The sequence below is a fragment of the Nannospalax galili genome, unplaced genomic scaffold (assembly GCF_000622305.1).
Source record: "Nannospalax galili isolate Female #2095 unplaced genomic scaffold, S.galili_v1.0 scaffold481, whole genome shotgun sequence".
NCBI lineage: Eukaryota > Metazoa > Chordata > Mammalia > Rodentia > Spalacidae > Nannospalax > Nannospalax galili.
Window position 1 is genome coordinate 1,380,636 of NW_008345609.1, and position 13,877 is coordinate 1,394,512.

At 38.5% G+C, this 13,877-nt stretch overlaps 1 protein-coding gene across 4 annotated transcripts in view; it reads left to right on the top strand.

Annotated features, from left to right (window-relative positions):
* Positions 1-437: 437 nt before the first annotated feature.
* Positions 438-13,877, top strand: part of Bbox1 (gamma-butyrobetaine hydroxylase 1) — a 78,536-nt gene continuing 65,096 nt past the window's right edge. Inside the window, exons 1-3 of one of the 4 annotated variants that reach the window (XM_029567643.1) lie at positions 438-564; positions 7,263-7,519; positions 8,409-8,523. In XM_029567643.1, coding sequence (XP_029423503.1) covers positions 7,301-7,519; positions 8,409-8,523 — 334 coding nt within the window. In that variant the 5' untranslated portion in view covers positions 438-564; positions 7,263-7,300. Of the gene's footprint in view, positions 565-955; positions 979-2,539; positions 2,677-7,262; positions 7,520-8,408; positions 8,524-13,877 lie in introns of those variants that run through there. The other 3 variants (XM_008841718.3, XM_029567645.1, XM_029567644.1) reach the window with 3 other exon arrangements.

A 13,877-nucleotide genomic window follows, 5' to 3' on the forward strand; every position in this document is an offset into this window, starting at 1 on the left:
TGGAAGACTCTCTTTTAGCATAATGGCAACCTTGTTAGGAACCAGGTCTTGGAATTTGTCCCACAAATCTTCCCGTGTACTGGGCCCTCCCCCAAGTAAAAAGCCTGTCAGCCAAGCTCTGTATCCCTGGCACTTAGCCCATCCTGAGTTTTCCCTTTTGCTGCCCTAAGGGGTATGTGTTGTGAGTCAAATCGCTGGGCAACCAAGTGTGTTCAGAAGGGCCCCAGGCTCTCTAGCAACTGCTGTTTACTCCAGCAAAAACTGCAGAGAAAGGAGGATATGGGCTAAGGGAAGCCAATCCTAGCCTTCCCACCAGCCCCGTACAACTAATCAAGTTCTCTCCAAAGTCACTTATGTTGGAATATTCTGTGAACAAGTAGACACCACCACGCCTCGCCTGTGCTGAGGTGAGAGCTGCCAGCTCCTCCCTGCTGAGTGCATATCCTCTCCTCCAAGGGAGTTTTGCAATAGAAGAGCTGTCACCACGAACAGGTGGAAAAGAAGCAAAAGCTTGTTCAGTTGTTCCTGTTACTGCAGCTGGCCCAGGGATAGGAAACAAGACAGGTGAGAAATGTTTTTTCTCCTCAAAGGAAAGATTCTGAACTGACAGCAAAGCTTTGCCTTCAGCTGTGGGGGTTTACGGCTTTCGGAACCCTGTTTAAGTACTTTCTCTTGCTAACTCTTTCCCCTATGGGCCATAAAAGCTCTTTACTTTTCTTTGTTGTTGTTGTTGTTAAACTTCCAAACAACCTTCAGAAATTTCTACACATTCACATTAAACTATCCTCCTCATTTGCCAACCTCATCTGTGTCTGGGGGCAGGGCCAAGGCAAGAGCAGCCAGGAGCAGGAAGACTTCAGAAGAAAGTACAACAGCAGACTAGAAACTAGGGGCAGGTCAGTCCCGGGATGTGCTTGGCATGAGGAGGTTTCCTCTCCAAAGGATATCTGGGACCAACGCTGAGGTTCCCTTTGCTTGGTAAGTCTGTGTGGTTTAGTACCCAGAGGATATCTGATAACAGGAATGATTAAACTCAAATTTCTCTTACGTGAAGGGTCCCTGGATTAAGCTGTGTGGACAGGGTAAGAAAGACAACGCCAGGAACATGTCGCCCACAACCATGGGCTGCAGTGAGATGAGCCATCAGGCATCTGAAATAAGCTTGATTTTGGAATGTAGTGGATCTGATCGTTTCTTGGCAGCTCGTCTTTTCCAATTATGTTTGGCTTAGTCTGATTGCAATCCCTAAACTGATCCAGGAAGTCTATAGAGGAGACAGAGGCAGCATTGTCTACCAAACTGAGTATGATGGAAGGAAAGTTCTAAAGAGGTGGGGTTTTTTTTTTTAAACATTCTCTTAATAATCCACAACCCAGTCCAAAGGAAGATGACCATAGTCTAATCCTTGGCCTTTTGTTTAACGCAAAAAAATTGAATGTAGCAGTTGCTGGCTAAGGTCATGCTGCATACTTTTACTTTTTTCCTTTAATGAAGCTCAAAAAAAGATACTGTATGTAATTTGAATTAGTTTGATAAAAAAAAAAACAAGAGTTTTCAAAGGCAATATATGGTAGAGTTCAAGGAATTTAGAACTTTTCTAGTAGTCTGTATTGTATCTGTAAGCAAGAGGCTTGATAATTTCAGTTATTTTTCATTTATTACTGAAATATAGTAATTCCACTGCAGTGGGGTCTACATTTCCTTTTTACAAGATATGAAGAAAGATTTCGAATGAATCTGATATTTTAAAGAAGATAACAGCAGAACAAGTAACTTCAAGAAGGAGCTGATTTTTTTCTAATGGTTCCATAAAATTAATTATTTGCATATATAAATGATCATATGTCTCAGCCACATACTAAATCAAGTTAAAAATAAAAATAAATTTTAAAAGCTTTAAAGCCTTTAAACTAGAAGTCCATAGGTGACAGGTGTCATGACTTTGAGTAGATATTATTTCAATAATATTAGACTTTAATGTCATTTAGCCTCCAAGAACACAATCTAATCAACTTTTACTTTTCCAATTGGAAATTAATTTTTATGATTCAAGCATTGAAATATAAAATACTAAATTTGAAGCTTCTATGATGTAATGCTTAGAATACCTCTTCTCCAAAGGTAAATGTCAAGCACTGAGGTTAACTAATAACCAAAGACCTCAAGACTAAATTAGTATTTTAATAATACCATTTTGATAAATTGAAATTAAGGCCTGGAAAATTATTTAGCCATAAATCTTACGTGATATAATAGTATGATGAAATTCCTATTTCTTCTGTTTTTAAGTCAAGTTCAATTTCACCCCCTCAACCTCCAGGTCTCCTCTAAAATGGTGGTGAACAGAGTATCTCAGAGAGTTCTTTATTCTCCTCAGAGGGGATTAAATAAGGTGGTTGCATAGAAAGTATCTATTAAAAACTAGTACAATAATAGCTTAATAAACAGTTTAATGTACATAACTCACATGCCCATAATTTGCACATTTCTTTCATTTTGATCACTTTCTGATCCTAGAGGCAGAAGATAAAGGCATTGTTGGATCTTACTACATGTCAGCATGTCTGAAAACTTACCTTGAGGAAGAAAATATGGAAATTCACAAACACTATCAATTGATGGGTCCATGATTTTGTCTTCTGCTGTTAAAATATTCTCTGGAATTAATAATCTAAGGTAGATTATCCTTCTCTAGTTTGGTTATTAATCTGCAGTCCTAATTTTACACATAATAACTCTGACACTCCTGCAGCATCCTGTCAGTCCCCTCCAAAGACTATTGTTCAAATTAATTAGGCTGCATGTGGTGGTGAACACCTTTTACCCTGCACTTGAGAGGCACAGGCAGATAGATCTCTGAAATTCAGGCCAGCCTGGTCTACATAGCAAGTTCCAGGCCAGCTGGGGCTACAAAGAGACCCTATCTCAAAAACAAAACAAAACAAAACAAAAAACCTAACTAATTATAGTTAACATTTCTGTGTTCTCTTTTATTAGAACAAACATTTTTCACTTTACATGTGTACACTAGTCTAATGAACATAGGTTTGGGACAACCTCTACTACAAGCCAGCAAAGTGGGTGTGGATAAAAATCACACCCAAAGTCCCTGAGCTTTCATTTTCCCTGCCAGCCGGTAACAAGGGCACTGAAGACAGATATTACAGGTTGCTTGTGTCTCTAGGAGTTCCACTTTACACTTGTTTTTATTTCCAAAACCAGTACACTAAAGTTTCAGAGCTATCTTCTTGACTTTCCAAAGAGCAGGAGAAATTAGTGACAAATTTCAGCATATAAAATTAAGTAAAAAAAAAAGAAGAAGAAAAAAAGAAAAAAGACAAAACCCATACTATCCTTGAAGTAGGATCATCTCAAAAACCATTTAGTTGTGCCAAACAGAATTCCTAACTGAAGAGAGAAACTTTGCTGGATGATAAGAAAACAGACACAAAATAATACAGTGAAATAAAAAGAAAAGTATCCCATCAGATAAGAGGCGGCCAACTTCAAGAGCTGTTTTACAAAACAGGCAGAACTACTCCTTTCCACCACACCCAATATAATGTTTCATAAATTAAGTAATAAGTCTACAAAAAATAATAAGCATAACATAAATATTTTCATTTTATAAGTGGAGTGCCTACTGTTTTTCTTTGCTTTGGAGAAGCACAAGAGCTTATCTACAAATGAAATTCCCTGGGTTTCTACTAGGCTCATTTGTAAATTGGGTGAGTGAAAAACAGATTTCAACAATTCATAATTGTACACAAGCCTTCAAAGTTTCAGAAAGAATTTTCTTCTAAATATTTATGATCTTGAATATTTTGCTTTAAAATTTTTCATATTTATCCCAGGAAAATCTTTCAGTAAACCAAGAAAAGGTAGGAATGATTTTCCTGTTTCCCTGCGGGTCTGTTTGTATTACATTCTTGTTTCATAAAGCTAAGAAAGGGACTGTGAGGAGTAGGGCTGCTGACCAAGTTCCTACCTAGACAGCCAAACCATCTGACTTCAGTAAAACCAACTCTTTGCTGTTCTTGCCCACTCCCCTCAGTGCCAGGGCAGACTCCACTCTGCACAGTCCTGATGTCTCCAATTCTCTTGCTACACTTTCCTCAGGTTATGTATCTATTTGACCAGAAGGGTTGTGAGGCAAGTCTAAACTTCCCTTCATCACTGAAAATGCAGTTTTACGTCTTCAATTCAAATACTTTAAGCAGAAGAGAAGGAAAAAGAATTTAAAGAGATAAAAATCTCAAAACAGGCTGAAATGTGATGGAGTGGATGTCTGCAGTTCTGATTACTTCAGCAGTCAATTTCCTCAGTTTTATAGAAATATAATTGACAGAAGGAAACAGTGCCATCTTTAGGCACAGGATCCATGTTCAAAACAATGGAAAAATGTATCTCACAATGTGTATCCATTAAGTAACAAAGTTTCAAGTGGAGCAACAATACTTTCAATAAATTATTTTAAACAGAGGCTAGAGAGATAGCTCAGGAGTTAAGAGGGCTTACAGCTCAAAGGGCCAAAGTGGGTACCTCAGTACCAACAGCAGGTGGCTCCAAAACACCTGTAACTCCAGCTCCAAGGGATCTGATGCCCCCTCATGGCCTCGATGGGCACTTGCACACACATACATGCACATACACACCTAAGCAAAGTAAAAACTAAATCTTAAAGACATTTAAACATGTTAATGAAGATCTAATGGAACATAAGCTGAGTTTGGAACACATGCCAACACACATGGAAGTCAAAAGATAAAAATAAAAGAAACAATCCATTTTTAAAATGAATTATGCTCTCATCCAGGTATGACCAAACTTTTGATATTGTGACATGACATTGTCCAGCTGAGTTCATAGTTATCCTGGGATGCATACAGGTTGGATGTGCCTGATAGGATATTATCTATCCTTTCTACAGCTTATTGCAGTAATAGTATCAGACTGTCTAAAAGAGGCAATGAATTACTGTATATGAAGCTTAGAGCACTGAGTGACAAAGCATTCACTAAACACAATATTTACTGAACTATAGCAGCAATTCCACTCATGATTATTGCTATTTCTACTACTATTTTATCCTTGCTGTCAATGTAATTAAAACATATTCTTTTTTAAATTTTTCTTGGTGTCATTAAAATACAATTAACAAATATTTACATTTTGTAGCACTAAGTTTAATATTTCATGTGTGCAAAGATTGTGAAATACTTTCCACAAACTAATAATTGTCTACTTAACATAGTTAACATTGTGTGTGTGTTTGAGTGAGTGAGAGAGAGTCTGAGTGTATGTGTGCTAACATCTAAAGTCTCTCTCATGACATCTCCAACATCTAATGCAGTGTTAACCATAGTCACTATGCTATATTAATCTCCAGAATTTGCTCATCCTATGTAGCTATAATTTTGTACTTATGACCAATATCTCCTTATTTTCCTATCTCCCAGGCTCCATTCCACTTTCAGATACTATGAATTCAACTTCTTAGAGTCCATACATAATAATGTCATATAGTGCTTAGTTCTCTATGCTTAACTAATGTCCTTTTGCACAGTACCTTTTATATTTGTCCGTGTTATCACAAATGCTCCTCACTGCTGACAGGAGCCACCACTGCTCTTTGAAACTGTGCATGTGAGGAAATCTACCAGCCTGTAACATCTGCTATCAAGAACACTAAACGAGCTATCTGTTCCATGGAGAACCTGCTAAGACTTGCCTACCACTCTATTCAAAGTCATAAGCTAAATATCAAAGTTTAAACTAAATTATAACTTTAATGATGTTTTTAAAAATACTTTATTTTTATTTTATGTGTGTAAGTGTATTCCCTACATGTATGTGAGTGCACCTGTGTCATGCAATGCTGTGGAGATCAGAAGAGGGCTTCGGATTCCCCTGAAACTGGAGTTAAGGACAGTTAGTAGCTGCCATGTAGGTGCTGGGAATTGAACCCGGGTCCTCTGTAAGAGCAGTCAGTGCTCTTAACCACTGAGCCATCTCTCTAGCCCCCTTTAGTGATTTTTAAAGAAAACTCTAGGTGGGAATGCCTAAGCAATAATGCACATAGTGAATTGTATCTCTCCAGTTTAGTGATTAGGTAATTCTAGTGGAGTTTGATGTAAATAGAAAAAGCAAACTTGTCTTGACAGTACTCTATAATCTGGTAGAAACAAAAAGCTATTTGATTTGTGAAATGATATATAAAAGTCACCTAAATATTGTTTATATTTTAATACTGTGTAAAGAATTTTTAAGTCATTTCATATTGTGTGAAGTTTTCCTATAATTTCTAGAAAATCATGAAGCTATTTTTATCTTGCTTGTTAAGCCCATAGTTCTATTACAGTGACTGATACATTGAAGGAATTTTGTAAGCCGCTGGTGTCTGCCTGTGTGTGTCTGTCTTCCTCCCTTCATCACAAGGCAATGCAGTTCCCTCTTTTGCTGTCTCATGCCACCTTCTCTTAATGGTGAACTGATTTTCCTATGAAAGAACTTCACAACTCTACTTCTTTTATGTAAATCTTATTTTCTGTATAATTTCTTCTCCTTCTATCTATGTTGAGAATCCTAGAAAAATGCATGAACATTGGCATTGTTTCCAAAGCTCATATATATAATCACTAATTAAATCAGGATCGACATTGAGTTGCTCAATCCAGTTACCACGATGCTTTTCTTTCACTAGGTTTCTTTTTTTTTTGCCTGTAATTACTGAATGGCTACAAATTTCTTAATAAAACCATGCATTCCCATTTAAACTGAAGAAAATAAGATTACTCCTTAAAATTTCAGAATAAACTGATGCTCAGTAGAAGAACACTTGCCTACCCCGTGTAAGGCACTGGGTTCACTCTCAGGCATTGAAAAAAAAAAATAACAGAAAGACAAGCATTACATTTTCCACCTGTGTCACAATTTTATTTCCACAGATTTTATGCAAACATGGTTATAAACATGTATATGTCATTGGTTCTGACTTTATCATCTACAATTGCTGAAAGAAAAACAAGGAACTTTTTTCATCTGGATTTGGATGTGGTATTATTTTATCTTACTATTAGTCACTGTGTTTCTGTTTACAGCATGTTAAATACACTAATCAGAACAAAGGTCCCAGCATTGATCAGTCAAACCACAGACTCAGGTTGAGTGAAAAGCAGAAGCCAGAGTCCACTGAACTATTGTAGAGGTCAGGTTCAGGTACGGTCTGCCTACCTACTGCTTTTAACACTGATTTGTCACAGCAGGTAGCTGACAGAATTTATTCTCAAAGACAAGAAACATGCACTGTGCTATCCTAAAGGCAGAACCGGTGGATGGGGCTCATTTGCTGCAGATCCTCTGGCAGGATGGGACAGAGTCCTTCTACCCGGCGGTGTGGCTGAGAGACAACTGCCAGTGTTCTGACTGCTACCTGGATTCTGCAAAAGCTCGAAAGCTTCTCCTGGAAGCTCTTGATGTGAACATTAGTATTAAAGAGTTATTGTTTGACCGAAAAAAGGTAATTACCTCTAAATGATCTCTCCTTTCTCTTCCAAGTTCAATAAAGGGGCTAGTCTACAATAATATTTTAAAGTTTTTTCATTTGGTCATATACAGAACAAAACATCTATATGGGTATATTTGTACAGTACTTGGTGCAGATTAAGTGTGCTCCTTAAATGGAAGCATCTGCTGTTATTATTACTGTCACCATTTTAATAAAATATGCAAATTTGCCCTTTGTTCTTTCAGTGAGTAGCAGCCTTAAAGATACAATAATATTTTTTCTAATAAAAATATTGCATCTGGGACTCAGTTTACTCATCTATAAAACAAGGAAGTTACAAAATTTGTTCATAGACATGTCAGAATCCAATGAGATAATCTGGATGAAAGTTTGGTCATAGTGCCTGGCATATAGTGACCACTAAGAAATAGTATTGTGAGGTTATTTTTAAACAAACTAGTGAGTAGATATACAAGAAGGCATGTCCTAAGAGTGTAGCTCTCAAAGTCAACCAGCTGTAGCACTGTTCCATGTTTCTCTCTTCCAAATTTGGAGGATTATTAAAGGCAAATGAGTCTATCCCTTCCTGAGTCTTCTGTCCTCATCTCAACTTGAGGACTCTATCCCCAATTCTCTACAGTAGTATTTTCTCAAAGGAAGCCTGAGGATCACAGGTTTAGCGTGTGTGGAGTAAAAATGTCAGTCAGGAAATTTTATTTCTTACATGTTGTTTTATCAGTCTTAGACATCTGATTAGACCCTTTGCTTGGAGGAGAAAAAGTAAGTTTAACTGGATTCCCTATTCACCTTAAATAGCATTCGCAAGAAAGCACTATCAGAGAACAGAAGTACAGAGCTACATGATATACAAATAGGTGATATTTGCTTTCTGTGTTATAAGGTTTATATCACATGGCCCAGTGAGCATTACAGTGAATTTGAAGCTAATTGGCTGAAGAAAAGATGCTTCTCCCAACAGGCCAGAGCAAGATTCCAGGGAGAATTGTTTTTGCCAGGTAACATCACCATGGTCTTTGATGTATACTGAAATTCTTGTAGTAAGGATGGTTTGGGAAATACTATTCTAATTTAATGCATTTACAGGTTACATTTTAATAATTTGATATTTGTATATATTCTGTAATGATGAAAATCAGTGTAATGAATATTCCCACCTCTTTCTCACTTTGTAAGGATTTTCTCAGCAGCAAATTCAAACCCTTGTATCTTAATTAAAATAGTATGGTAATTTATATGGAATGTTTCATAGAGCATTTGGGTAAAACTGAAAAGGAGAGCAAAGTAGTTCTTAAGCAGAAAAAGGAAAAAGTACAGCAGACTTGTGCCTTTCTCATCTGAAGGCGTGCTGGATAGCTTTAGTGTCAACTTGACACACCTGGGTTGAGGGAGCCTCAATTGGGGAATTGCCTTCATTGGACTGGCCTGTGGCCATGTCCATGGGACACCTTCTTGATTGTTGAGTGATGTGAGAGGGCCAAGTCCACCATGGGTGGTGCCACCCCTGGGCAGGTGGGCCTGTGTTGCTTAAGAAAGCAGGCTGAGCAGGGGCCAGGGGAGCAAGCCAGTAAGCATCATTCCTCCACGGCCTGTGCTCCAGCTCCTGCCTCCAGGTTCTTGCCCTGACTTCCTACCTTGGGCTCCTGGATGAACTGTGACCAAGGATATATAAGCTAAATAAACCCTTTCCTCCCCAAGTTGGTCTTGGTCAGAGTGTTTTGTCACAGCAATGGAGAAACAAGCCAGAACAGAATTTGGTACCAGAGAGTGGGATATTACTGTGACAGACCTGACCTTGGTATTTTTAGGAGGATTGTGGAAGCATTCTGACCTTTGGGCTAGAAAAGCCATTGAGTGCTCAGAGTTTGTTGCTGTGAAGCTTGGAACAGTTATGTTGAAAGAGTTGTGGATGATGGAGGCCTGGCTTGTGAAGCTTCAAAGGGAAGCAGAGACTATCAGGGCTGTTTGTGTGAGATTTTGGATTGAGAATCTGTGGGTTCTGATCAGCTGCGGCTGAAGAATCAGCTGTGGCTGAAGAATCAGCTGTGATTAAGAAGAGACCAGAACCTGAAGCAAAACCTTTGCTTTATTGGGACAATTGATGCTGGTTAGCTGGGGCTGAAAAATCAGCTGTAACAAGAGACCAGCATCACTGAGGTGAAATCTTCTGGGAGGTTATTTCCTCAGGGTCAGCACACAGAGAGGACCCGATCCTCTGTCTCAAGCTGGAAGCAGGACTTGGTAATGTGTAAGAGGCTCCTGCATGGTTCTGGTGTTGAAAGCATGAAGGGGTCACAGAGAGCAGCTGAGGCTTGGCACCATGAGAGGCCAGGAAAGGCCATAGGTGAAAGTGCAGCTCAGTTGCAGCAAAGACCCCAGGATTGAAGGGATCATGGAGAAAATATGAGGCTTTGAATCCAGAGAGGCAAGAAGAGGTCATTGGTGAAGGTGTAGCCTCAGTTTCAGTGGAGACCCCAGCTTCTGGGGGCTGTCAGGACCGTGGGACAACCATCAAGGACCACAGTAGGTGTGGAATGGAGCTGGCCTGGGTCTGTGAGATGAGCTGTTTGTGCTGTGGACTGCAGAATCAGAGAAGTGGAGCTGCCAAAACCCTTTGGAGGCCAGAAGATCGTGAGTGAATCCCAGATGTCCAGCCTTGAGCTACTTTGCTGGACTTTGGTTTTGCTTAGGTGTGCCCGATTCTTCCCTTTGAAATAAGACAGTACTGGTTTTGGATTTTACAGAAGCCCACCCACAGTTAAGAGACTTTTAAAAGATACAATGGACTTTTAGATATTTGGATTTTTTTTAAGGACTGTGGGGCTTTTAAGGTTGTACTGTCTTATGTTGTTATATTAACATTCAGTATATGACTCAGAGCTTCCAGGAGAGATGGTGTGAAATCCACCAGGTGGATCTAAAATGTGTGCTAACTCTCTGTGATTTTCATGCCAGGCTTACAACAGCTATTGAGCATGGGGAGGTTACTTATTAATCAGCTTGCCAGATAGCTTTCCTTTTTCCTGTGGATATTAGTAGGAAGGTATGGTAGTTTCTCATTTCTCTTTAAGCACAGACCAGTCTTGTCAAGAATTAAATTCCTCTCGTTGCTCATCTCACCACTGTCACAGCTGACAAGGATTTGTGTAGTGTCGTGTCTGAACCACCAGGCATCAGCTACTCTTTATCCAGCCCGGCTAGCTGGTTGAATATACATGGGTATCCAGGGACAAGTATTTTTCCTGCTTTCCTTCAAAGGGTGAATTGCTAGATTCTTCAAGGAGTCTCCAGTTATACAACTTCTTAGCCAATGTCTGGGTCAAATAGCAGTATCTCGAATATGCTGTTTTTTATTTATTTTAGATGTCTTCTGGTATTCAAAATATTTTTTAACTCTGCCCTAATTTTGTAATCTGGTTGGATTTTGCTTTCATTTCCTTCAAGTTCTCTTCTTTTAGGAAATAAAAGACAGCATTTTATTATTACAGCTAAAGGTCTTGTGCACTGAAAAAGAAACAGCCACCCCTTCTCCATTAATATTTCTTGACAAGTGAAATTTTATGGCTTACATTCCTCGATGCTATCAGGTAGTAGCGAAATGGAGATGATAGTTTATTCCATTTGTGGGACAAGCTGGACAGAGTGATAAACTGCAAGCCTGAATACCATAAGGTATTTGTTAAAATACCGTTTGTTAAAATACCATTTATTTGTTAAAATATTTTAACAAATTAAAACAAGATCTGATATATTCTCAAACTGTAAAGTTAGGGGGAAAAGGAAATTAATGGGCCATTTTTTGGAATATTCGTTCTAACAGTTTTTGGCCTGTAGAATTTGATATCTTATATCAATATGTATTTTCAAACATTAATACTACAAAGCATGTAAACAAAGTGAGTTATATTGGGGGAAGGGTTTTGTTTTTAGTCCAGTAGCAATGCTCCTCTTCAGACCTTCTCTTGCAATAAGAAATACAAGGCTTACAAAGTCTGGAGTCCAGATGCAAACCACTTTCCTTGATCTTCTCTTGACACAAGTTATCGAACACAAAATAATGAAAAGACAAATGCTAATCAGCTGTGGGCAGCCCCAGCCGTTCCCCTCCAAAATGAAAGGAAGATGGGGGGGGAATGCCGGTTCCCTCACAGATCTCCATTCAGATGCACATACATTTGGCAACTATTTTGTGCAGGGAGCTCTGAAAGAAAATGCCAAGGTAAAAAAAATAATAATAATAAAAGGCCTAGATGTGTAAGACATTAAGTACATTCAGAGCATGTGCAAAGGTTAATGATGACATAAAGTAAAAAAAAATAATAACAATAAAAAATTGGCTGGGCATGGTGCCACACGCCTTTAATCCTAGCATTTAGAAGGCAGAGGCAGGTGGATCTCTCTGAGTTCAAGGCCAGCCTGTTCTACATAATGAGTTCCAGGACAGCTGGGGCTATAAGGAGATCCTGTCTCAAAAAGACCAAAAAAAAAATTTGAAGAAATGAGTAGCTGACACACTAAATTTTGAAGAATTCATTTGTCAGAGATGATGATGATAGATGATAGATAGATAGATAGATAGATAGATGATAGGATTTATTGATAGTTGATAGATGATACATAGATGATAGATGATATAGATAGATGATAGACAAAAGAAGATAGATGATGACAGATGTTAGATAGATGATAGATAGATGATTAATAGATAGATGACAATAGATGATGGATAGACAGATGGATAGATGGAGGAATGGATGATGATGATAGATGATAGATAGACAGACAGACAGACAGACAGACAGACAGATAGATAGATAGATAGATAGATAGATAGATAGATAGATAGATAGGAAATCCCCACAGAGAAAAGGGAAGGTAGGAAATCACAAAACATAAAACAGAAGGATAGGTTTAAGAAAGTATATCACTTTGATATTTGTTTAGTACAATTTGCTAGGAAATAAAGATGTTGAAGGCCAAAGTAAGAAATGGCTTTTTTTAAATTTATTTATTTATTTATTTATTTTAATTAAAAGAAGCATTTCATTACAACAGCATTATGGCTTGCTGCTTGGTCCTTGCCCTGGAGGCAAAGAGCTTTTCCCAGGATAGAGCTCAGGTATCTCCGTCCATTAGTTACTCAGCTGATTCTTGTCTTACAAGTCAAAGAATTCAGTTCAAGATCATTAAATATTTAAGAAGATGATTGCTTTAAGTTTACCTTATCTTGATCAAGGTAACGTACTTTCTCAAGTGCCTCCAAGACTATGAAGGAACACCTCCTACTCTTTGTTTCCCTCTTTAGTGTGCCATTTTGACCCTGGGCTTGCATTTATTTTACAGAGAATAGAAAGATCAGATTCCTGTTGTAGAAGGGCATTGGTCACGGCTGTGTGCATACTGAGTGAACCATGTGGGAAGTGAAGTGGAGAAAGGTGGCATAGCGTGGCCAAGGATGGGTCAGCATTCTAGTTTGTTTTCCATTACTATAATAAAACACTGACCAAAACCAATCTGAAGGGGAAAAGGTTTATTCATATTACTCTTCCAAATGACAGCCCATCACTGAGGGAAGCCAAAGGAAAAACAAGCAGGGCGGGAATCTAGAGGCAGGAGCTGAGGCACAGACAGGGAAGCTGCTGCTCACTGGCTTCCTCTGGCCTGTGTCGGCCTCCTTTCTTACACAACCTAGGGCCACCTGCTCTGGCGTGGCGCCACCCACAGTGAGCTGGGTTCTCCACATCACTCAACCATCAAGAAAATGCCTCCCAGACATACCCACAGGCCAATCTGGTAGAGAAAGTTCCCCAAGAAGTGTGTGAAGCTGACAACCAAAGCCAACCATGACAGTCATATAGGAGACAATAGAGCTTAAGAGGGAGAGATGATGGAGGTAGAATTTTCACTCAAGAGAAACACTGAGCAGGATAGGAGGTTGCAGTTCCTATTCTCTAATCTCTACCATCTTAAAGCTTGACTATGGATGCCTGGTATATAGCCATTTCCAAATAGGTGAATGAAAACTGAGTTTTAAAGGAACATTACATGAAGTGTAGATGGCTCAGTGGGTGAAGGTGTGCTTGCTGTGCAAGCCTGGAGACCTGAGTTTGATCCCCTGAATCCACCTAAACATGGAAGGAAAGAAATATCTCCACAAAGTTTCTTACACGCCATGGCACTTACAAAAGTATATACACACACAAATATCATTTTAATATTTTTAATTTTAAACAAGATTTTATATAATATTTTGGCTTCCATGTGAAATTTGAAATTATTATACATTCATTTTTATTATTTTGAGATGCAAAATTCCCAATACATAATCGACAGAACTAGAAATGAAAAAAAA